Here is a 25,152-nt window from a genome sequence, read left to right as displayed (position 1 = left end):
TCAGGGCGTATCTCAATCTTACAGTAGGTGTATTAAAGGACTGTGTTACCTGTGGCTGGCTGACTGTGTTGTTTGGAATCTGGGGGCTGAGAGCGGGCGTGGCACATGGGGACGGATGGGTCACGATGACCTGCAGACAACCTCCACTCTCCACGTTAGGCTCAGAGGACAGAACACACACCTGAGGAGAGGAGAGGAATGAACGGTAACTATGAATCCCATTATGAATAGGCTCTAGCACCAATATTGGAAAGAAAGTGGTGTTGCACAATGTTCTGGTTATAATCCTTGTGTAATAGTGAGGAGATGGGGGAAAATCGCAACAGCTGATAGAATTATTTGCCATGTTTCACAACTTTATCATTGTGAAACTGAAAATCACTATTTGTGATTACTGTCCATTCATTGTGCAGCCTTATAAGTCAGTACAAAATTTTTTAAATATGGCACGATATGAAACAACACACACACACACACAGGGGCTGTCAAAATCATGAAATTCTACTTGATTAATTGTCATAGGAATAATTGCGATTGACGATTTTAATTGTGTTTTTGGCACTGAACATTGTAACATTATGAATAAAATTACATTTCTGTTTGCCTTTTAGGGTTTGTAAAAACAAATTGCAGAGGGCAGATACAGTGTTTCCCCTAGCCAGAAGGTTTTTTTTTTTTTTAGAGATCATACTGTAGCGGTCGGATTTAAGGGGTGGCGGCCCGCCACTGCTTGCATATAGGGGAAACACTGAGATATGACAAATATCTTAAATATATAAAGAACTGACTGACATATTTAATAATTTTAGATTTTCAAAATATTACAAAAATAGCCAAAAATGTTTGAAAATCTATGGACATATTTCAACAGGTAAACGCTTATGATTTTTAAGCAAAAATAATAATAATTGCGACAGGCTAACACAGTGGTTCTCAAACTGTTTCATGTCAAGGACCCCCAAATTGACACTTATTAGCCCACGGACCCCCATTTCAAAAGATATGCCAGGGACCCCCATAAGAGAAGATTGATTCTCAACCCTTTTAATTTCAAGGACCCCCAGTTTAACATGCATTAGGGCTACAGACCCCCATTTAATGGCATTTCTATCACTTGGACCGCAATTTATATTGTAAAATCTATGTCAATTTAACTCTCAGAGTTACCGATCCATAAGGGTCCATTTGGTGGCTAATCTATCATTTAGCTGGGGACCCCCTGGAACTCCCTCAAGGACCCCTGGGGGTCCCCGGACCCCACTTTGAGAGCCAATGGGCCAACACTAACACACACACACACACACACACACACACACACACACACACACACACACACACACACACACACACCCCCCCCCCCCTACCTCTCTGACAGGTGACATATCAATTCTAAGGGCGGCCTCTTGCGCAAGCATCTGTTCGTTTTTGATTGGTCGAGGGCCCGGCGGCAGGTTCTGCAGTGATTGGATGGTGAACGTGGAGTAGAGACCCGACTTCATGTAGTCGTTACGGGAACTCCTGGGATGGTTGCTAGGCGACAGTCGCTGTCAATCAATCGGATCAAATAAAACAAATCAAGTAATGAATGACTAATTACACAATTCTTAATTAACCCATTCAATCCCGGAACGTATCTGTGTCACTTTAGATGTCTTTGGCTATAAAAAAAATGGCAGATCTACAAGCTCATAGCGCGGCACCGAGTGCTGCGCTATGAGCTTGTAGATCTGCCATTTTTTTTTTATCGTGAAAATGTGTGCAAATCTTTGAATATATATGTATACATTTGTATCTCAAATCTTTGCTTCTGGGGGGTCCCTGGAACAAAATATTTTGAGATGGGGGACCGCGGACAAATACGTATAATTTTTGGGTGGTCCTTCACATGAAAAATGTTTGAGAACCAATGATATTATAGCAACATAAGTTAAAATAAACTATCCCCAGAAGCAAAGATTTGGTAACAAATATTCGTTTCAAAAAACAAATACAGTCAAAGATTTACACAAATTTTCCCGAATTTTCAAAAATAGCAGATCTACAAGCTCATGGCGCGGCGCTCGGTGCCGCGCTATGAGCTTGTATATCTGCTATTTTTGAATAGCCAAAGTATAAAATAGTGGTTTAAGTGGGTTACACAAATGCGTTCCCGGTCTCAATGGGTTAATGGGGAAAGAAATTCCAACAATTCAAGCTGTGTTTGTTGTTGAATTCATCAATTGATGAAATTAGCATCACATGAATCGATTAGTAAATAATCATTAGTACTAGTTCCAATGCATGTATTTAGCACTAACATAAATACACAAAGAAACAGAATTATTGAAAATATATATAATGCACATTTGCTCAGCTTAACTCTTACCCTGCCAGAGTTTTTTTAGGGCAGTCTGTAGCCTCTGCCAGGGTTTTGAACGATTTTGTTACCTTTTCAAGTAGCCACAACATTTTTTCCTCCAGTATGATTGATCCCCTGATGGTTGCTAATCACTGAGGAGATTCAGGTGTGGTTTCACAAATGACCTCGTTGACATGTGTTGTTTGATGTTTGAAAATAGCTCAAAACCAGTAGTTTTAAACCAAAAAACTATGTGAATTGTTTGTCCGTTTGAATTTTAACATTGAAGTGAATGGAGCAGCAAATCTTTGGAAATTGTTATCTCCTTATTCGTTTTGAATATCGAAAAAAATTCAATACTAAATAATTTGAGAATCTTTTTAGAATTTTTTTTTTTTGAAAAAGTTTTTTTTTTTCTTCTTTTTTTTCTGGACGTTTATAAACGTCTTTGACAGTTATAGAGTTAAAAATAGAAGAATACAATTAAAAGCAAAATAGCACACCTGTGGTAATGTCTTTGACGGACAGGTGCTGGCCACGCCTCCCAGGGGTGTTGATTGGCCGTTGGGTTCAGTCTCTCGCCTCGGTCCCTCCTCCCCGTTGCGCCCCCCATCAGAGAGGGAGGGGTCAGGGTGACTGACGAACTTATAGACAAATTTCTGTCCGCTCACTTTCTTTATGATGTTCTGAAAAACACAAGAGACTAGATTATTATTATTACTGTTATTATATAAAATAAAACTCGACCGGTGCCCAAAGATTTCTTATATATATATGTTACAGGGAAATTGGCATTCCAGGGAAATTGAAAAAGGAGTGCTCGTTTTCACCGCCCCCCCCCCAGGCAATTCTGTAGAACCAACACTAGAGGGCAATGCAAGCCACACTACGTGCATAGACATGAACGTGCATGCATGTGCACGCACGCGCGTGCAGACGCACGCTCATGCTTTCAATTTGGTTTATTGAAAGCATGACTGTTAAAATAATTTTATTGTGTTCTGGCTTTTAACATTTGTTTTTTTAGTTTATCCACGACACACACGCACACGTGGATAATAACCCATGAAAAGATCTATTCTCACCCTATCGGTTTACAACTCGGATGGCGCTGATTCGACTAGCAAACCATCGGCCGGTCGGCGCGGGCACTCGCGCCTGGAGGCGCTCGGCCACGCCTCCTCGGCCTCAAGCTCTGCTAAGTCGGCGCGCCTCCGTCATGGCAGCCTGATCTCCAGAGATCTCCGTAACATTGCACGGATCCAGTGCACTTCATTCCGTGGATAGTCGCCTAGAAACCCCGAAATTGCGTGCATATGTACGGCGAGTCCCACGGTGGGCGTAACCAGTCGCAACCCGGAAAAACCCGGAAGCAGAGCAGTCCCCACAACAAAATTTACGATTCTGTGCCTATCGGTACATAACTCAAACGGCGCTGAGTAGGCACAGGCGAACGTCACACCGTTCAGGACGGCAACTCGGTCACCTTAGCTCCCTCGGTGGTCCTTCACGGGGTGACAGTTCGCCTGTGACTGCGCGCCTCCGTCATGGTTTAGTCACAATGGGGGAGATGCGAGGCGGCTATGCACGGAATTTCGGGTTTTTCCGTGTCTATTCACGGAATTTCAAAAACGTTCAACAACGTTCAAAGAGAACGTTTCCTCTGGAGATCGGGTTGGTCATGGACAATAACTATTATCACGTGTGCGTGTGAACGCGTGTTCAGCGTTCCCCTAGCGTAGCTTCCTGGTTGCTATGTGGGGGGGAACAACAAAAGCCAGGTCCGCCTTGCATCAAAGCCCCGCCTCGCGCCTTCTCCTCCTCCTCCTCTCGCCGCCTCGCATCAAAGCCCCTCCTCCTCCTCCTCCTCCTCCCCCTCCTCCTCCACCCTGTCTCGAAAAGCCCCGCGCCTAAAAACGAGCGCTCCTTTTTCAATTTCCCTGGAATGCCAATTTCCCTGTGACATATATATACACATTGGTATACCTTATCATAGTAGTATCTCAGCGCAAAGACGCGCTGTGATTGGCCAGTAGTCACTTTGAGTGGCAGTTGGGGGCAAACGCTCTTCCCCACAACATGATTCACGATTCTGTGCCTATCGGTACATAACTCAGACGGGGCTGAGTAGGCACAACAAGCCAACTTCGCAACGTTCGAAGGTGGTGCCTCTTGCGGCTCAAGTTCGCTCGAGACTTCGTCCCCTCCGTCGTGGTCCAAAACTATACTTTATCGGTGAGAAAAAAAAGTAGTCGGCGGTTGTTTGAAAAAGTAGCGTCATTAAGCGGGAGTCGATCCCAGAATCCCAGGAGGTGTGGGTTGGGAGTCTAGTGATTAACGAGGCAAGCCACTGAGGCCGATGCTGAAACGGGGCATTGGGGCTGTATTAGCGTGTGACAACGCCCACCGTTCCCAACTCTTCTAACCCATTAAAACCTGAGGCGATTCTTTAAAAAAATCTAAATCCTAACAGTTTTTTGAAAAAAAAAAAAATATATTTTTTCACGATTTTTCAAAAATAGCAGATCTACAAGCTCGTAGCGCGGCACTCGGTGCCGCGCTATGAGCTTGTATATCTGCTATTTTTGAATAGCCAAAGGCATCTAAAGTGACACAGAAGCGTTCCAGGTATCAATGGGCTAATGCAGAGCGAAAGAAGCCCAGTAGGTGGAAGATCTCCTGTATACTTCCATACGTGGCGTTTATAACACAGTATTAGTAGTCCTCAGTAGAGATGCGCGGATCGCGGTTTTAGCCGCGGTTGCCGCAGTTAACCGCAGTTTGGGTGTATTTGGGTCAATCAAATATAATAATTAATTAATATTGGATAAACCGCGGGTGAAATAATGCGGCGAGAATTTAAATGAATGATATCAATCTATAGGCCTATTATAGCTTTTAAAAAGCAAGAAATCTCGCCGTGCGTGTGTTTGTAGTATTTTAATATTACGTCATTTTACATCAGGCACAAATTATCCGCCTACTGCACGTTGCTTTAGCAAGGGGTCTTTGAACCGCATGCAGCCAGTGTTGCCAGATTTTGCGAGAGAAATAAGCAGCCAGTCTATGAAAACAAGCGCCAAATTAGCCCAAAAGTCGCTTATAAAAAAGACACACAAGCAGACACAAGCAACTAAGTGGTTGAAAGCGAAAGTAGCTGAATGAAGATGTGCGCTTGTTGTAACCATAGATATGGATTGTATACAGTCACTACATCGCGACAGAAAGTGGTGAGTAGCATTGTTTAGAAGAAAACTAACGTCAGGAAAATAAGAATAATTTGACGCGGTTGGTGCGGATCTAGAAATAGGATGGTATAATTAATGCGGTTGGATGGCGGGTGGATAATGAACATGTATATGCAGGTTTGGGTGACGATAAACCCTATCCGCGCATCTCTAGTACTCAGTACGTACAGTAATATTGGTATACCTTATCATAGTAGTATCTCAGGGCTCTGCTGAGCTTGTCGTAGTTCATGTTGTATTTATAACACAGTATTAGTAGTACTCAGTACGTACAGTATATATTGGTGTACCTTATCATAGTAGTATCTCAGAGCTCTGCTGAGCTTGTCGTAGTTCATGTTGTATTTATAACACAGTATTAGCAGTACTCAGTACGTACAGTAATATTGGTATACCTTATCATAGTAGTATCTCAGGGCTCTGCTGAGCTTGTCGTAGTTCATGTTGTGTTTGTTCTTGCGGAGGCCCCACAGCCGGGCCACCTCCTCGGCGTCCAGCAGCTTGAACTCCCCCTCCTCCCCCGTCCAGCTGATCAGGTGCTTCTGCCTCGGGTCCTCCAGCAGGTGGAGCAGGAACTGCCACAGGGTGATGGACGGGTCCATGGCTGGAGGGGAGGGGGGGGGGGAAGAGAGAGAGAGAGAGAGAGAGAGAGAGAGAGAGAGAGAGAGAGAGAGAGAGAGAGAGAGAGAAGTTAAGTCTAACAAATGCAGTTCGCTGGGCTCATTTAAAACAGCCCTAAAAACTCATCTTTCTGGAGGCCATAAGAGGAGGTAGTACCAGTTTCCCGTAGACAGACGACCCCCCTCCCCTTTTGTGTATATTTTTATTTTTTCTCTGTATTTTTATGTTGATATTTGAACTGTTTGGTTGCTACTATATATGTCTATGAAATTAATTCAAGGACCCCAACGGAAACAAGTCCGCAAGGACTTTTTTAGTCGGACGTTTTAGACAAAAGTATTATAAATGTAACTGTGTTGTTTTACATTCTTTTGCCTAATAAACATTTCAATCAATCAATCAAGAGAGACTTTGGCTGTAACTCCCCCCCCCCCTCAAAAACATTTTGTGCCAGGGATTTTTTTTAAATAGCAGATATACAAGCTCATAGTGCTATGAGCTTGTATATCTGCTATTTTTTAATAGCCAAAGAAATCTAAAGTGACACAGATGCGTTCCAGGTCTTAATGGGTTAAATCTTGGATAGTGCTTTTCAAACGTTCTGTGCCCTATTACAGTTAAGATTTGCCTCTGGATTAGGAAATGAATAGTGATAAAGTAAATCAATGATTCATAACTTCTAGTTTGTTTATATTGCAATTTGGTGGTGGTTGTCACAAAATCCCCACGGGCAGCTTGTTGTCTATCTGGAGAGGACGATGGTTCATAATACTCCTTATAATGTATGTTCTCATCTGTCACTTTCTGTATATTCTCATATATCTTTAAGTCATCAATATATTATCTTTTTGAGTGGTGCTAGCCACTCCAAGGACTGACTTTGTCCGTCCGTCCGTCCGTCCGTTAAAAATACTTAAAATGAGTAACAATACTTAAATATGAGTAAAGGTACTTAAAGTTCCTAAACTGAGTAAAAATACTTAAAATGAGTAAAAATACTTAAAATGAGTAAAAATACTTAAAAGATGTTTACATGAGTAAAAACAGTCAGCAGAGTCAGCAGAGTCTGTAAAAAGTAACTAATTTAAGTCAAAGCACTTGAAAGTTACTAAATTGAGTAAAAGTACTTGCGCACGCACACACACACACACACACACACACACACACACACACACACACACACACACACACACACACACACACACACACACACACACACACACACACACACACACACACACACACACACACACACACACACACACACACACAAGGCCGATCTACAATTTGAGTAAATGTACTTTAAGTACTTAAAAGTAACTTATGTGAGTTAAAATATTTAAAAGATGTTTCTGCCAATATAAAGTTATTTTAAAGCAGTCTTAGGCTAATAATAGCTTAATGAAATGAACTTGTGAAAGGCACCACTCTCTTCACACTGGGTGTGATTTTTTTCCTCTGTGTGCTGCTAATAAGCTCATCCATCCAGTTCAGTTTTATCTGGTTAGACCATAATGTAACCTTCATCAGTGTTTGGATCTGTTATGTATGCACTTCTTGTGTAGATCTAAATCAAAGAGTGTGTGTGTGTGTGTGTGTGTGTGTGTGTGTGTGTGTGTGTGTGTGTGTGTGTGTGTGCGCGCGCGTGTGTGTGCGTGCGTGCGTGCGTGCGTACGTGCGTGCGTGCGTGTGTGTACGTGTGTCAAAGCTCATTCAGGCGTTTTAATTAGCCTCATCACTATTGGCTGGCTTGTCGTCATCATCACCCTCATCAAAACACCTTGGAAACCACCGTTAAGATGTTCATCAATGGTAACCATGGCAATGAGAGGAACCAGAACAAAAACTACTCATATGTATCTGTAGACGTGATGTATCAATATAACATTCTACTCATGTTAATACTACTGCAACAACCTTGAGACAACCACCTTCTATTACACACACACACACACACACACACACACACACACACACACACACACACACACACACACACACACACACACACACACACACACACACACACACACACACACACACACACACACACACACACAGAGAGAGAGAGAGAGCGAAAGGTACAACTATACGTACAGTAACATTTTTAATTTGTGCTTTAAGACCGGGAAGGCATCTGTGTGTAATTTTTAGATTTCTTTGGGCTATTAAAAAAATAGCAGATCTACAAGCTCATAGTGCGGCACCGAGTGCCGCGCTATGAGCTTGTAGATCTGCTATTTTAGAAAAATCGTGAAAATGTGTGCAAATCTTTGAAAATATGTAAATTTTTAAAGTGAACATTTGTAACTCTAATCTTTGCTTGTGGGGGGATTCTACAAATGTCTTCTAAATCTATTTTTTAAAACATATGTCACTATAATATCAGTGGTTCTCAAACTTTTTCATGTCAAGGACCCACAAAGTGATATGTATTTGGCCACGGACCCCCATCTGAAAACATTTTGTTCCAGGGACCCCCAGAAGCAAAGATTTGAATTTGTTCACTTTAAAAATATATATATTTATTCAAAGATTTGCACACATTTTCACGATTTTTCATAAATAGCAGATCTACAAGCTCTTAGGTGCCGCGCTATAAGCTTGTAGATCTGCTATTTTTGAATAGCCAAAGTATAAGATAATGGTTAAACATGAACTACTATGTTTTTGATAGTTCTACTTCACTATGTTAAACGTTTTTATAAACTGTATAATAATGTATCTAGCTTAGCTTAATTCCACGCTTCCTGCGTGCCCCGTTATCACCGTCCTCTTTTAATTATGTTCCACCACAAGAACGTGTGTCACATTTTCAGACAAAGTTCGCCACAACTTCCATCATACGTGTGTAGGCTCTGTTTCGTCTACTTTTAATTGTTCACTATACATTTGGCTCATTGGGACATATTTATTCATATTTATTTTCTTTCAGCTCAGAGTGCGAACCACACCGGAAGGGAACGCCGTTAGCGGGAGATAGCCAGAATGGCTAACAGTAATTAAACATTTGCCACTTACTATCTCTTTGCGGTCACTCGCGCTAACGTCCTTATTCCATATGCTTAGCCACCCCAGTCACGTTAATATTTCCATAATTTTCGTGTCATGTACATGTCTTTACAAACAACAGTTCTGCATGACCAAAACAAATCAGCCGGGATTTCTTTTTTAAGCGGGCGTCGGTCCGGGCGGAAACACGGTGCACCAAAAAGTAGTTCCGCCCCAATGTAGCAGCAGCTGGGTAAGAATCAAACTTTTGTTAAGCCTGCGCAGGGTTGCCAAAAATATCTTTAAAAAGAAAGAAAACCTGCAGGTTTTGCGAGATAAACAAGCAACCAGGTCTATGAAAACAAGGCCCAAAAGAAGCGAGCCCTTTTTTCCCTGTTTTTAAACTTTTCATAAATAGGTCAAATAGCCCATCTACAAGCTACAACCTGTTGCCATGTGTTGTATGAGCTTGTGGACCGTCTATTTGTGGTATTCATCGTATGTCTGTCTAAGTATATTATGACTTAAGTGTTTAACTCCAAGTCCTTTGAGAACCAAGCTTCTCCTCAGTTAAAAACAGTCTTCACTGTCAAACAGGAACACGTTGCTTTGTCACCGTGGTCATGCAGATTCCACAACCCGGTCATCCTGTCAACCCTGTCACAACAGGTTGGTTATTGGTTGGTTATGTTAAGTGTTATGGTAGGGCTAACCCCTAACGCGCGCACACACACACGCACGCACACACACACACACAAAGGCAGGTTTCCTGAAAAGCCAGACATCACAGCCTGTAGTAGTTCTTGGTTTTAGTCAGTAAAACTATAATATACTCAATCGTACGTTGCTTGATTGTTGCCGGTCATCAAATGATTGGATTAGGAATGCGACAAAAACTAAAAACATATCCATGAATTCAAGTCTCCATGGGGTGACTAATCGATAGGAAAAAAAATCATTTTGGGGTGAACTATGCCTTTACCCTACAAGGAGCCTTTAACAGCAGTAATAAAAAACAACAGTTAACCTATATTACAAAACAAAAACCCCGGCCAATATGCGTATAGTTCTCATATGGCGATATGGATATTAAATTGCTATATTACCCCAGCTCTATTTTGGTCACGTGTCTGATGATATTAAGGGTATTTGAGAGACTTTGGACTGTTTGTCGGCTGCTTTGGCTTGCAACACCCCTCAGCGTGCTGTTCTTCAGGGTAAATGTTTATGAAGTTGATGACTTACTTGTTTACAATGAGTGCAAGTTTGTTTGCACCCAGAGACACAGTTACAGTTAAATACATCACAGCAGAGCAGACAGACTGGCAGATAATAACACAAAAAAACAACATTAACCCATTAAGACCGGTAACACATCTGTGTCATTTTTTTTTAACTTCTTTAGCTATTCAAAAAATAGCAGATCTACAAGCTCATAGCGTGGCACCGAGTGCCGCGCTATCCCACATGGAAAGAATCTATATGTTCCATATATGCAACTATATGTAACCTATATGCTACATATAAGGATCATATATGCGCATATATGTACCACATATATACCACATATATGCCTGGTATAAGCTCCATATAGGCTGCATATATCTCACATATAGGTCAAAATCAGGTGCATATATGTGCATATACAGGGTATATAGGTCTCCTATATAGCTTGTTTATACTCTCATATAGGTCATATATGTTGATAATACAAGCCATATAGGTCTCCTATATAGCTTCTTTATCCATATATAGGCTCTATATGTTCATAATACAGGACATATAAGTCTCCTATATAGCTTCTTAATATGTAGGCCCTGTGTCCCATTATAGGATGTAGGCCACCTGAGAGTACTGTTTCTACTGTTTCTATTCCGTACAGTAAATGTTTCAGCTCAGTGGCAGATTCTGTATTATAGCCTGCTGCATGAATCACCCAATGACAGTATGGCATGTGAATGAATGTAATGTGATAACATTAAAATATCATGCAAGACTAAATTAGCAATGGTAATGTCATCACATTTGATCCTAAATACATGTGACAAGGCAATGATTATGGAATATGGCAAGTGAGGAAAACAAGCTAATTTTCAACACAAACCCATAGCAAGCGAAAATCCTAAATGAGACCTCCATTATGTATCATTTGTGTCTCTAGATAAAGATGAGCACCAGCCGAGACCAAAGTGCATTTTCTCATTCTTCTCAATTTGAACTCCTGAGATATGACACTGTTCAGTCTCACAGTGATCACTGTTTGAGTTCTCAAAATGATCTTAATGGCGTCGCTATTATGGAGTCTCATCTCTGTCTTTCAGTGATCACTGTTTGAGTTCTTGGGATAATCTCACTAATATCTATTTTAAAGAGTCTCATCTCTGTCTTTCAGTGATCACTGTTTGAGTTATTGGGATAATCTCACTAACATCTCTTTCAAAGAGTCTCATCTCTGTCTTTCAGTGATCACTGTTTGAGTTCTTGGGATAATCTCACTAACATCTCTTTCAAAGAGTCTCAGCATGTCTATCTGATCACTAGTTGGGAGAAATATAATTATATACTTCATTAAGATAAAGCATATTAAACTTATGAACTCAAAATGATTTCACTTGTGGGTCAGCAGTGAATTCTAATTTGTAGGTGATTATCAGTTATTATTTTTTTATTATTACAACTGCAGGTCACAGTTTATGAAAACCTGCAGATCCTGTCAGTCAGTTCGGTCCATTCCGTAACAAATCTAACATTACATTGCGGACCGTACTCTATATCTGACCAAGAAAGCATATTCTGACTATATCATATGATGTCATCAATATTAAGCCGATATTTGGCAATGTCCATATATGGCCAAGATAGAATTAATTTACAAATCAAGATCATCACCTGGAAATCCATTCATGAATATAACAACACTGTCCTCATCAAACCCTGCATATCCACACGTGGAGGCCACTGAATCATCACCTCCCAGATAGCAAAAGATATTAATTCAATGTTGGATTTTGGTCAGATTGGTTATTTTTGGTTGAGGTTGAAAAAGCTATGTTGATTCAATGTTTAAATACAGATACGATTTCAACATTTAAAAAAATGTCATTGAATCAATTTAGTATAGATGATGGTTTTTCAATGTTGAAATGCCCAACAATGAATTGACATTGTTTCAACGTGTAGTGCTGATATTGCACACCCCCCCCCCCTCATCTCCCCTCCCCTCGCACCCCCTCCCCTGCGAGAGGGTAGTCGTCACAACTCGCGAGACCATCTAAATCTCATGGGACTTGAGTTTTTCAAAGGAAACATTGGCGCGAATTGAGGCTTGTTGACAATTCACAAATACTACTAAGACAAACTGGTAAGTCCTTTACAATATAATGTATTATGCAATTCATATACCATCATCTGGCTGTCATCGTTTGACTAAATGTTAACTTGTGAATTATTACCGTGGCAACTACAGTGCAGACCTGAGCTTGTTAGCTAGCATGCTAGCTAATAATAGTTGACTGACTGGTAAGTGAGTTCTTATGGGAATAGAATGTATTATCCCGTTCAGATACCGTCACCCGACTCTCATCGTTTGACTAAATGTTATCTTTATGCTGTCCGGGGTTTGTAGCTTGTGTTAGTAAATAGCAATGCATGTTATTAAAGCAGCTAGCATGCTAGCTAACGTTAGCCCGTCGTTTTGTTAGCATGTTTCGTGATTAAAATGTACTTTAATTTGTTTATCTGTGTTTATACAATAACAGATTATTAGCGTTTTTAACAGTTGTATAATCATTGTTGTAACCAGCACTACTGTGAAGCAGTTCGTTCATTTAATAGTGGTGAACTAACAAGGCAGAATGTATGGTGCTAACTCACTAGCTACTGGTGTTGTTAACCCAACGGGTACCAATTCACTTTGCCGGAAGCACTTCCGGTCTAGACCGGATACGGAAACTACATCCGTGGTTGCATGTGTGTATGTGAAAATTTACCGGATATAGGAGGCGGGATCTAGAGCATAATAGAAACCAGGTTAGCTCATGGAAAAGGCTTAATGTGGTGGAAGAAGTAATCAGATATTTTACTTAAGTAAAAGTAGCAATACCATAATATAAAAATACTCTGTTAAAAGTAAAAGGCCTTGTGTTCAAAATGTTACTCGAGTTAAAGTACAAAAGTATTGGCATCAAAATATACTTAAAGTACCAAAAGTAAAATGTTTGAAAATAGCAGATCTACAAGCTCACAACGCGTCACGATGCAACATGTGGTGAGCTTGTAGATCTGCTATTTTCAAATGTCCTATGTATAAAATAGGGCTAAAGTGGTTAATGTAAGTTTTATAATAATTTATATATATATACATACGTGTGTGTGTGTGTGTGTGTGTATATATTATATATACGTGTGTGTAAAATATTTTGGAAGGACCTGATAAATTAATAATTTGGCTGATATATATATATATATATATATTTATATACATTGTTTTGTGCATATATTTATTGAATTATTTGTTTCCCTCTAAATTTTCAGGGTTGTGCTACAAGAGGACTGGAGAGGATTCACTGCAATACACAAGGCCTGGCCAAGTATAATAATTATAGCAGCACGGGCACCACCTCTTTTCTATTTAGACCTGTTGTAACCTATACGTTGTTATACCATTCAATCCGGGAGCCACCTCTGTGTCTCATTAGTTGTTGCTATATGTATGGCAACATAATGTTTTATTATTTTTTTTAGTAAAAATTTGAACGTTTTCAGAAAACTTAGGTTAGGTTTTAGGAGGTGTTTTTAGAATTGGCCTAAGTCAGATGAGCCAGAAAACAGCAGTGTGAAGCGATTTTTTTTTTCAAGCCACCTAATTTTCCAGGTACAGTGGTGACACTGTCAGTTATGACACTAACTGCTACACCTACTTTAAGTATTGCCATGTATAATTCCAGTGCTGCCAGAATCCAGCCAGTACCCTTCTGTACCAACACCAAATGCAAGCAGTGGTATGTCATTAATTACTAACATGGCAAAACCAAATGTAATTGCATGAAAGCTTTACAAGCATTTAGTTCAGGTTATGTGTTCAAAGGTTACAGCGTCCACTATTCATGTCTTGTGTTCCCTTCTTTTAGCCTCTGGAGGAAGCTGCTCGGAGGATAACCAGCCTAATAATGGTAAGTGAACCACTTCGCAACTACTACCTCAGGGTGGACAGATTGTAAATGTGCTTTAGATAGAATTCATAGTTCATGTTTTGTGTTCTCTCATTTTAGGCTTTGGTGGAAGCTTCTTGGCAGAGTTGGAGTCAATGGACCCCTGCAATCATGGTAAGTAGACTAATAGGCTAGATGATTCTCTCAGCCACTCTTAGTGTGTCTCCAGTCTGTTTCAATAGGTGGTGGTTGGATTTCTAGTCGTGCCTTACTGGAGACCTTACTTATTTTGCAAGGATCTGTTAATGTTGGCACGATATTATATGAGAACTTGTATTTTACAGTGACCAATTAGGGCTATTTTAATCCATTTCAGGAGGGAACCACACTGGACAAGCATGGAATGGTATGTCTGTTGTCCCTGTGTCAACAAGAGCCTTTTTTATACATTTGTGATTATTTTATTAGCCATTACTAAACAGTTGCTGTGCCTTGGCTATTGTGCCATGACATACTGTAACTTATTAAAGACTGACATATTTGAACTTATAGCTCCTGCTACTCTAAACATTAAAACATACAGTCTTGATAAATTGCATACAAGCTTTTTTTAATATTTTAATTGTCCTCTTTTTAGACTTCGCTGGCAATCATCACCCCCAAGGCTATAAAGGTGAGTTAACTAACACATTCTCAAATCACTTTTTTTTTACCACCAGACATGCACTAGGTACACTTGCTAGTGTATATGGTGCTCATTGATAACTACTTTGATGGTGCTTATTTGCCTTATTTTGTTCTGTCTGTCTTTCTCTAGGAATGCCAATGTATAACTCCAGCCCCTACCACACTGTGCCATCAGAGAAAACAAGGAATAAGAAGAGGGCCTTCAAGGACACGCTGATGCAGGACTGCATGTTTGGTGAGTCAATCTGCACCTCAAAATACTAGGTTTACTACAGTGGATTTGGCAATTTTTATGATGGATATTTAATTTAATTAAGTATTTTAACTTTTATCTCAAGTAAATAAGAACAGATGCATTTTCCTCACCATGGAATGAGCCTGATGGAAAATGCATCCACTCTTAAAGAAGCACTTCACCCATTTCCAACCTTAAGTTCATATAAGTGGTCCTCTGTAATGCTCACAATAAGATGGCACCATTTCTGTCTCAGAGGTGGTCTTTGCCTGTGGACAGTTCAGAAACCTGCCTACCAGTGACATCATTTCAAGCTAATGGACATTGAAAATGATGACCTGTCATGTCACTGGTAGGCAGGTTTCTGAGCTGTCCACTGCCCTCCTGAACAGAGTAGACATGAATGGTGGCATGTTTTACGAGCATTAGTGTGGATCAATTATATGACTATGGGGTTGAAAATGGGTGAAGTGCTCCTAAGGCCACCTGCCAGCTTTCTTATTTATCTTTATAACAAGTTTTTTTTACTTTTTTCCCCAGCGGCTGCTCGTCAATTTGACCGAATTGCTATACAGGAATGCACTGCAGAAGTGGCTGCGTCATGGCACGATGACCTGTGCCACGGCCTGCTGTTCTGATGGCTCCCACCATTCATCTGAACGGAGCTGGCGATCACGTATCCGCGTGCACCCCATCCCCTGCACTCCTCCACAGTCACCCAACACAAACACCAAGCATGACGAATGTCCACTACCATGGAGAGGGTCGTTCGATGGCGACAGACATCCTAGTGGTCAGCGAGCCCCGACCTGACCTGAAGGCAAGATGGGAGGAGGCCCAGAGCACCTCCCCATCGTTCGACGAACTGATGGACCAAGCGGACGTGCTGATGCACTACGGTATATTAATCACAACATGAACATTAGTATTCACTCTCAACAATATTCGGTGTCCGGAGCGCTCTGCTTGCTGCTGAAACATTGGTAATTCATATTGGTCTTATAACTTCTGTTATTGGTTAGGGATTCACATTTAATTGTAACTAAGATTAGGGATTCATTAATAAAACATCAATGATGAGTAACTTCTTCTGTCTATTCTCTTGGGTCTGTGTCCTTCCTGAGCAATCCAAACGATCACGTTCAGAGGTTTTGCTACCAGATAACCAGCAGGTAACTTAGGATGTAGCCTCTAACAGCTCCCACCTGTCGGGGAATGATGCTCTATTCATATACTGTAGGTGGCCCAGCCATAACAGAAGTCATGTTGAAATTGTACAGGTATAATTACAAACTGGAGTAATTTAATTTAACCTGGTGGTCAAACTGGATGTCCATGTACTTCCCAAAGCGACTTGAGTTGTCATTCTTCAGGGTTTTGGCATTTCCAAAAGCCTGGCAGGGGAAAAGGAGTGTCCCGGAGCTTAATTTAATTTAATTTTATATCTTTTTTTTTTTTATCCAGCTGTTTGACACTTTAAAAGCCATAATGTTTCATGTTTTCATATTATAACTTTTTTAAATAAAGTGTTAAAGTTCTACATTGGGGTTTCTATTGGATTTGATTAATGTGTACAAACTTATCACCTATTTTATAGGTGATATAGGTATCATATAATTATGTTTCATTGCATATATGTAGATATAGGTACATACAGGTCATATATGTATGTACATATAAGTTAGTAAACTAACTAACTAAAAAATATGTACCTATATGTTACATACAGGTCATATGTACCTATATGTTACATACATAAAATTGGCACCTTTCCTATATGTATATGCACATATATGCACATATATGTACATATATGTATATGCACATATATGTACATATATCACATATATGTACATATACATATAGGAAAGGTGCCAATTTTATGTATGCGAACATATATGCGGTCCTATATTACAAACATATATGACGCATATAGGTTCTTTCCATGTGGGATGAGCTTGTAGAACTGCTATTTTGTTTTTAATCTCGATAATGTGTCTTTGAATAGATATATTTTAAAGTGAACATTTGTCACTCAAATCTTTGCTTCTGGAGGATTCTACAAATGTCTTCTAAACGTTTTTTGTTTTTTTAAACTATGTTGCTGTAATATCAGTGGTTCTCAAACCCTTTTCATGTGAAGGACGCCCAAAATGATGTGTTTAGCCGCGGACCCCCATCTCAAAATATGTTGTTACAGGGACCCCCCCAGAAGCACAGATTTTAGCTAAAAATATTCGCTTTAAAAAATATATATATTCAAAGATTTGCTAAAAATTTCAAGATTTTTCGAAAATAGCAGATCTACAAGCTCATAGCGCGGCACCGAGTGCCGCGCTATGAGCTTGTAGATCTGCTATTTTTGAATAGCCCAAATAAATCTTAAAATGACACTGCTCAAAATGTTACTCTCACGTGTGCACGTGTGCACGTCGTAGACGAAGTGAAACAGACAAGTGTGACTCTTCTTTCAGATGTGTGCCTTCTGCTACTTTTGCACATTTGATGATATACTGCAGCTAAACAGTGGTGTAAAGTAACTAAGTATATTTACTTAATTACTGTACTTAAGTACAATTTTGAGGTATCTTTACTTTACTTGAGTATTTCCAATTTCCATTACTTTTACTTCTACTCCACTACATCTCAGAGACAAATATTGTACTTTTACTCCACTACATTTATTTGAAAACTTTACTTACTAGTCACTTTGCAGATATAAATTATGATATTACGAAACATACATTAACCACTTTAGCCCTATTTTATACCTAGGCTATTTGAAAATAGCAGATCTACAAGCTCACAACGCGTCCCTTTGCGACGCGTTATGAGCTTGTAGATCGGCTATTTTCAAACATTTTTGTACTTTTACTTTTGGTACTTTAAGTACATTTTCATGCCAATACTTCTGTACTTTTACTCAAGTAAATTTAGAATTCCGGACTTTCACTTGTAACAGAGTACTTCTACAGTGCAGTATTGATACTTTTACTTAAGTAAAACATTTGAGTACTTTTTCCACCACTGCTGCTAAAGACAGAAAGATATTTTATGCCTCTGCTCTTGACAAATTTTTGACACTGAAATAAACACATACAAATGTGTGTTTTAAAGTGAACATTTTAACTCCGATCTGTTGCTTCTACCCCTGGAACAACATATTTTGAGATGGGCGTCCAGCCGTCCGCGGCGAAAATACATATGATTTTGGGGGGTCCTTAACATGGACAAGTTGGAGCACCACTGATATAGCAACACACTGTTAGGATTTAGAAAAACATTTTTAGATTATTTGGCCGCGGACCCCCATCTCAAAATGTTTTGTTCCAGGGACCTCCAGAAGCAAAAGATTTGAGTTACAAATGTTCACTTTAAAACATATATATATAGTCAAAGATTTGCACAAATTTTCAAGATCTTTCAAAAATAGCAGATCTACAATATTACTATATGTACTTGTATATCTGCTATTTTTTCACATGCAAAGGATATCTAAAATGACACAGATGTGTTCCCGGGTTGAATGGGTTAAGACAAGACCATCATTTTCTATCCCAGTGTTAACCCAAGACCTGAAGCCGATTCTACATGTCTCCTAAATCCCGACAGTTTTCTGAAAAACGTATGTTTCTATATCAGTGGTGCTCAATCTTTTTCATGTCAGGGACCCCCAAAATTATATGTATTTGGCCGCGGACCCCCATCTCAAAATATTTTGTTCCAGGGACCCCTAGAAGCAAAGATTTGAGTTAAAAATGTTCGCTTTAAAAATACTGCTCAAAAAAAGTTTGAGTGTGTGCCAAAATCAACCAATATGCTTCTGTTGGTAATCGCTCTTGTTTTGAGCAACCTGCCAGCACACACCTGCTGAGAGGTGTGTGCTGGCAGTCACAGGTGTGTGAATGCCTCACAGGTGAGTGACTGGCACCTGAGCATGGGTTCTGCACCTTTGTTGAGTTGGAGTGTGTATGCTCCAAGCAGCAACACTGCCCCCATGGAAAGATGCCACGTTTGTCCCTTCAGGATGAGGCCTGTGCAATAGGGCAAGTGAAGCTGGTGTTCCGTTATCCAGAGTGACAGCATTATTTGGTGTCAGCCCTGGTACCATTTGCAAACTTAGGACCAAGTTCTGTGAGACTGGTGAAGTCAACAAGGAAGACAACAACCCAAGACCCCTTGCTTCACTGAGGAACCATAGATTTACAGGCCAGATTTGCACAACGGAACCGAAGACAGATCTCAAAGTTGCAGGGCCCATGCTCAGGTGCCAGTCACACCTGTGACTGGCACACACCTGCCTGCAAATGGTACCAGGGCTGACAACAAATAATGCGTAATCTGCGTAACGGAACACCAGCTTCACTTGCCCTATTGCACGGGCCTTATCCTGTAGGGACAAAAGTGGCATCTTTCCATGGGGGCAGTGTTGCTGCTTGGAGCATACACACTCCAACTCAACAAAAGGTGCAGAACCCATGTTCAGGTGCCAGTCACTCACCTGTGAGGCAGTCACACACCTGTGACTACTGGCAGGTTGCTCAAAACAAGAGCGATTACCAACAGAAGCATATTGGGTGATTTTGGCAAATCTTTTGGAGGCGCTACCCGCACGTTTAGCTGTGTTGCTCATTCCACGAATGCCCGATCCTTACAAGCTGTGCCTCCTTGTAAAGGTGACTAATCAACGATAAAAATGATATAAAACACAATACCAATTGGTATTATTAAAGGGGAGACATAGTTGACTGAAGTTAAGTTTCCGAACTTTCTTTTAGCAGTTATATATTAAAAGATTTGCACACATTTTCACAATTTTTCTAAAATAGGAGATCTACAAGCTCGTAGCGCGGCACTCAGTGCCACGCTATGAGCTTGTAGATCTGCTATTTTTGAATAGCTAAAGTGTAAAATAATGCTTTTTAGCTCAAATAAAAAAATGACACAGATGCGTCAGGTCTTAATTCTCTTAAGTACTTTTTAGTACTATTACCTAGGAAGGTGACTAAACCATTCTTGATTTGGATTTCAAAATCACACAGATTCACATTCTGTGTGATTTGTATAGTAACCTGGCATGAAGGGTCTGATGTTCAAATCACACTTCTCTCTTCCAGTCAGTGGTGGAAAAAGTACTCAAATTCTTAAGTAAAAGTACCAATACTGCAAAATAAAAACTCTGTTACAAGTGAAAGTCCAGAATTCAAAATTTACTTGAGTAAAAGTACAAAAGTATTGGCATCAAAATGTACTTAAATTACCAAAAGTAAAAGTACTAAAATGTTTGAAAATAGCAGATCTACAAGCTCACAACGCGTCGCGAAGCTTGTAGATCGGCTATTTTCAAATAGCCCATGTATAAAACAGGGCTAAAGTGGTTAATGTATGTTTCATAATATCATAATGTATATCTGAAAAGTAACTAGCAACTAAAGTTCTCAAATAATTGTAGTGGAGTAAAAGTACAATATTTGCCTCTGAGATGTAGTGGAGTAGAAGTAAAAGTATTGGAAATTGGAAATACTCAAGTAAAGTACAAATACCTCAACATTGTACTTAAGTAAATGTACTTAGTTACTTTCCACCACTGCTCCCAGTGCCTCCACAGTTACGCAAAACATTTGAAACGTATCTGCCGTCACTCTCCTCCTTTCATGATCTTTGAAGGATCACAGGAATATCATGTGTCCGCTGACCTATAGGGCCTGACCTCTTGTATTCCTTACTATTGTGATTCTTATCTATTGTCATTGATCTAGGAGGTCTAGGATCTGATCTGTGTATTCCTTTGTTTGATTGCAACGTCCCTGATCTAGGATCTCATGAATGAACTCCTTACTATTGTGGCTCTGCTCTAATGTCACTGTTCTAGGATCCCATCCTTGTATTCCTTTGCTATTGGTTGATTGTAATTGTAATGTCTCTGGTGATTGTACTCCTTACTATTGTGCTTCTAAATCAGTGTCACTAATCTAGGACAGTGGTTCACAAACTTTTTCTTGTGAAGGACCCCTAAAATGATACATATTTGGCTGCGGACCCCCATCTCATATTTAGTGACTGTGACCTTACAGAAGCAAAGATTTGAGTGAAACATGTTCGCTTTAAAAATATATATATATTCAAAGAATTGCACACATTTTCACGATTTTTCAAAAATAGCAGATATTCAAGCTCATAGCGCGGCACGCTTGAATATCTGCTATTTTTGAATAGCCAAAGTATAACATATGGTTAAAATGATTGTGACGCTAATTTAGTAACTAATTGTAACTCATTTAGCTGGGGACCACCTGGTACCTCACCAAAGACCCATGGAGGTCCCTGGAACCAATGATCTGGGATCTGATGATTGTGCTCCATTTACTACGGCTCGATTATAACGTTTCTAATCTAGGACCTGATCCTTGTACAGTACTCCTCTGAGTCCTTACTATTGGTTGATTGTAATGTCTCCGATCTTCCATCTATGGAGTGAGGATCATTATGCTAATGGTAACACGTAAATCTCCCTGTATAAGTGTCACACAAATAAACGATCAATAAGACCTCGCACTGAACCTGAATGGATTCAGCATTGGGCTGGGCAGTTAACCGAAAAGATATCAAAACCGATATTTAGAACCAATAACCGATATATAACCGAATGATCGAGAAGCAAGGTTTTTCTGTGATTCCGCCCCCCCCCCCAATCCCCATATGTCAATTAATTGACATGACTTCTTCTTATAACCACTTAACGCTGTTATTATACTTCGCTCAAGACGCGTCACACAATGTGAGCTTGTATATCTGCTATTTTCAAAAATCATTTCGATAATCGTCCATTTAATCGTAATAGTGGCCAAAATTTAAATAACCGTGATATTGATTTGAATTGATATTGCCCAGCCCGAATCAAGCAGCAGACAGTAGTGGAGAGACAGACACCTGTTGAGAGAGACCCTCTGTTGTCATTTCTAAAGCTGCTCTGCCTCTGATCTTAAAACACAACATCGCACACACACACACACACACACACACACACACACACACACACACACACACACACACACACACACACACACACACACACACACACACACACACACAACAAACAATAAACTCAACAGGGAGTTATAATCACATGTTTATCACATCAAAACAATGTGTTTGCCTGAGAGAGGACACGAATTCAGAGGGATGTAAAACACACACACACGTGAGACTGGGGGGGGGGGGGCGGGTATACACACAACAAGACATGTTGGATCCTCAAAGAGTGTGAGTGTGTGTGTGTGTGTGTGTGTGTGTGTGTGTGTGTGTGTGTGTGTGTGTGTGTGTGTGTGTGTGTGTGTGTTTTCTCTTACCGTTTACGAGGGGATTTGGATCCATCTTGAGACGAATGGACGTCGCCTATTCCTCCTCCTAATAGTCCATAGTTTATAGTGGCGATCCCCCCCTGATCAGCCTCGCTTTGAGTCGTCAGGGCTGCGACCTGATGCTGTGTGTGTGTGTGTGTGTGTGTGTGTGTGTGTGTGTGTGTGTGTGTGTGTGTGTGTGTGTGTGTGTGTGTGTGTGTGTGTGTTATGTAACCGTGCATAGAGCTGTGGTGAGCTCCATGCTGCTCACTCTCACCTACAGCACGTTAAAACATGCATTATTGTACTAAACGTGCTATTATTACATTGTAATTACGACCCTTTCCGCTGCCCGTTGACATGTTTTAAAGCTGATTCTAATAAACGGACCGTAGAGACGTATTAGAGTTATTTTTATGTTGCAATATAAGTGCTTTTTTTTTTTTTTTTTACCCTTTTTTGTAATAACGGTTTATAGCTGTTTAAATAGATATGTTTTAGATGTGTATAGTTGCTAATAACGCTTCATAATTAATAGTAAATATATATTATTAATATTAAAATATTATATTATAATAATTATATATTATAAAATATATAATATGTTATATTATAATAAAATATGTATAGTTGTTTAATAACGGTTCATAATTAATAATTATGTATTATATTACTTATATTATATTATAATAATTATATATTACAATAATTATATAATATTACATATATATTATAATATAATAAAAAATGATGTACGTTTTATAATTGGGTTTTGATAAAGGTTAAAATAATATATAATACCGTATACTTGTACGTAATGACGTAGTAGTGTCTGATGTTACGCTGTTCTGTTCAATAAAGGTTTGTAACAAAAAAAAATGTAAGAACCCCCCCAGCGAGGCTAACGTTAGCCGCTAACACTAAACCACAGTGTGTTTCATTACAATGAACCCCGGGTTAGTTTCTGCTCGTCCTGGAGGCAGAGAGCTTTAAAACTCGACGTTCTTAAAGACACTTTTATCAAGTTTCTGCTGTTTGTTTGTTTGTTTGTTTACCAACAAACACAACGACAACACTGACGTGGACGCTGTTAGCCTAGCAGCATGCTAACCCAAACAAACACCACTATATAAACTACTGATAACTAACTAACTCAATGACTACTAGCAACAGCGGGAAGAGCAGTTTGTTGAGTAGTTGTTTTTCAAGCTAAACTACATTAAAGTGAATGTTATGTGAGTATTGTGTCGCTGACCAGAGCCTGTGTGTTGTTTCCCCAGGAACACTATATGCTCACAGGACCTGATTTAAAGCAGCGTTGCCAGGTTTGACGAGAGAAACAAGCAACCAGGTGAAACCTATGAAAATAAGCGAGCCCTTCGCCCTTTAAAAGGTAGGGTAAGTGATTTTATTTGGTTAAAATAAGTGTTAAATTGCTCTATATTCTGATAGTAATCATTGCTATAGAGCAGTGGTTTTAAACACGTTCCATGCCAAGGACCCCTAAATTGATATACATTTGGCCCGCGGACCCCCATCTGAAAATGTTTTGTGCCAGGGACCCCCAGAAGAAAAAAAATGTTATATTCAAAGATTTACACAAATGTTCAAGATTTTTCAAAAATAGCAGATCTACAAGCTCATAGCGCGGCACTCGGTGCCGCGCTATGAGCTTGTAGATCTGCTATTTTTGAATAGCCAAAGCTAAGTGGTTAAAATGATTGTGACACTATGTTAACTAATTTAGCTGGGGACCCCCTGGTACCACCCCCCTGCAGGACCACTGGTGGTCCCCGGACAGTGTTGGAAAAGTTACTAAAACATAGTAATATATTACTTATTACATATTACTTGTTTAAAAAGTAATATAGTTACTTTATTACTTATTACTCCCTGCCAAAAGTAATTAGTTACTTTAATAGTTAATGGAAAAAAGTAATTATTACTCTAAGTCAGTGTATATCAACCTTTTTTGTACCAAGGCACACCTGGCATAGCCAAAAAATCCCAGGGCACACCTAGATATACGGTATATATATATATATATATAATTATATATATATATATACCGTATATATATATAATTATATATATATATATATATATACGGTATATCTATACGGTATATCTATATACACACACTAGGGGTGTGCCGACTAATTTCACGAAACGATACGATATTGGGCACACAACTTCGATACGATTTCGATACGATACGATCCGCACTTTTTATCATGAAAATATATGGGGGAGAAAAAAAGCAAATGCAAACAAATATTTCTGTTTTTGCATTATTCAGACATGCAAACTTGTAGCTTTTCAGCTTCCACTAGCCGTTTTGAGTCCAAATAGGGCAATAGTGTGACACCTGACCCGAAAAAAAACAGCATGTTGTCACCCTTTTCACCTCGGGGCTGTTTGCATGCCTGATTATTATTATTGTTTAAAAAAAAAAAAAAAAAAAAGAACTTTTTTTTTTTTTTTTTTTAATTATATTTTTTCAAACCTTCTCCAAACGGCACGGCACACCTCAGCAGTAGCC

General features: G+C 39.6%; 2 protein-coding genes across 2 annotated transcripts in view; one reads left to right on the top strand and one right to left on the bottom strand.

Moving 5' to 3' along the window:
• The window catches only part of elk1 (ETS transcription factor ELK1), a 36,434-nt gene extending 13,420 nt beyond the window's left edge, over window positions 1–23,014 (bottom strand). Inside the window, exons 1-5 of the mRNA XM_080444448.1 lie at window positions 22,620–23,014; window positions 5,982–6,190; window positions 2,842–3,024; window positions 1,365–1,544; window positions 50–181 (exon numbers count right to left, since the gene is read on the bottom strand). Coding sequence (XP_080300574.1) covers window positions 50–181; window positions 1,365–1,544; window positions 2,842–3,024; window positions 5,982–6,190; window positions 22,620–22,644 — 729 coding nt within the window. The 5' untranslated portion in view covers window positions 22,645–23,014. The remainder of the gene's footprint in view (window positions 1–49; window positions 182–1,364; window positions 1,545–2,841; window positions 3,025–5,981; window positions 6,191–22,619) is intronic.
• On the top strand, window positions 12,511–16,305 carry LOC308097107 (uncharacterized protein). Its single transcript, XM_080444701.1, has 9 exons — window positions 12,511–12,559; window positions 13,732–13,787; window positions 14,145–14,198; window positions 14,328–14,369; window positions 14,469–14,522; window positions 14,725–14,754; window positions 14,986–15,021; window positions 15,166–15,270; window positions 15,811–16,305. Coding segments are annotated over exons 2-9 (420 nt in total). The 5' UTR covers window positions 12,511–12,559; window positions 13,732–13,786; the 3' UTR covers window positions 15,909–16,305.
• Window positions 23,015–25,152: the final 2,138 nt, after the last annotated feature.

The sequence above is a fragment of the Gymnoscopelus braueri genome (assembly GCF_963280865.1).
Source record: "Gymnoscopelus braueri genome assembly, chromosome: 12".
Lineage (NCBI taxonomy): Eukaryota > Metazoa > Chordata > Actinopteri > Myctophiformes > Myctophidae > Gymnoscopelus > Gymnoscopelus braueri.
The sequence above is the reverse complement of the archived record's forward strand: the minus strand, read 5'-3'. Positions and strand labels throughout refer to the sequence as shown.

Excerpts from the sequence above, each read along its gene's own strand:
- LOC308097107 (XM_080444701.1), top strand. Across the intron at positions 14,755-14,985 it reads CACTGGACAAGCATGGAATG|ACTTCGCTGGCAATCATCAC; the intron begins GTATGTCTGTTG and ends TCCTCTTTTTAG. Across the intron at positions 15,271-15,810 it reads GATGCAGGACTGCATGTTTG|CGGCTGCTCGTCAATTTGAC; the intron begins GTGAGTCAATCT and ends TTTTTTCCCCAG.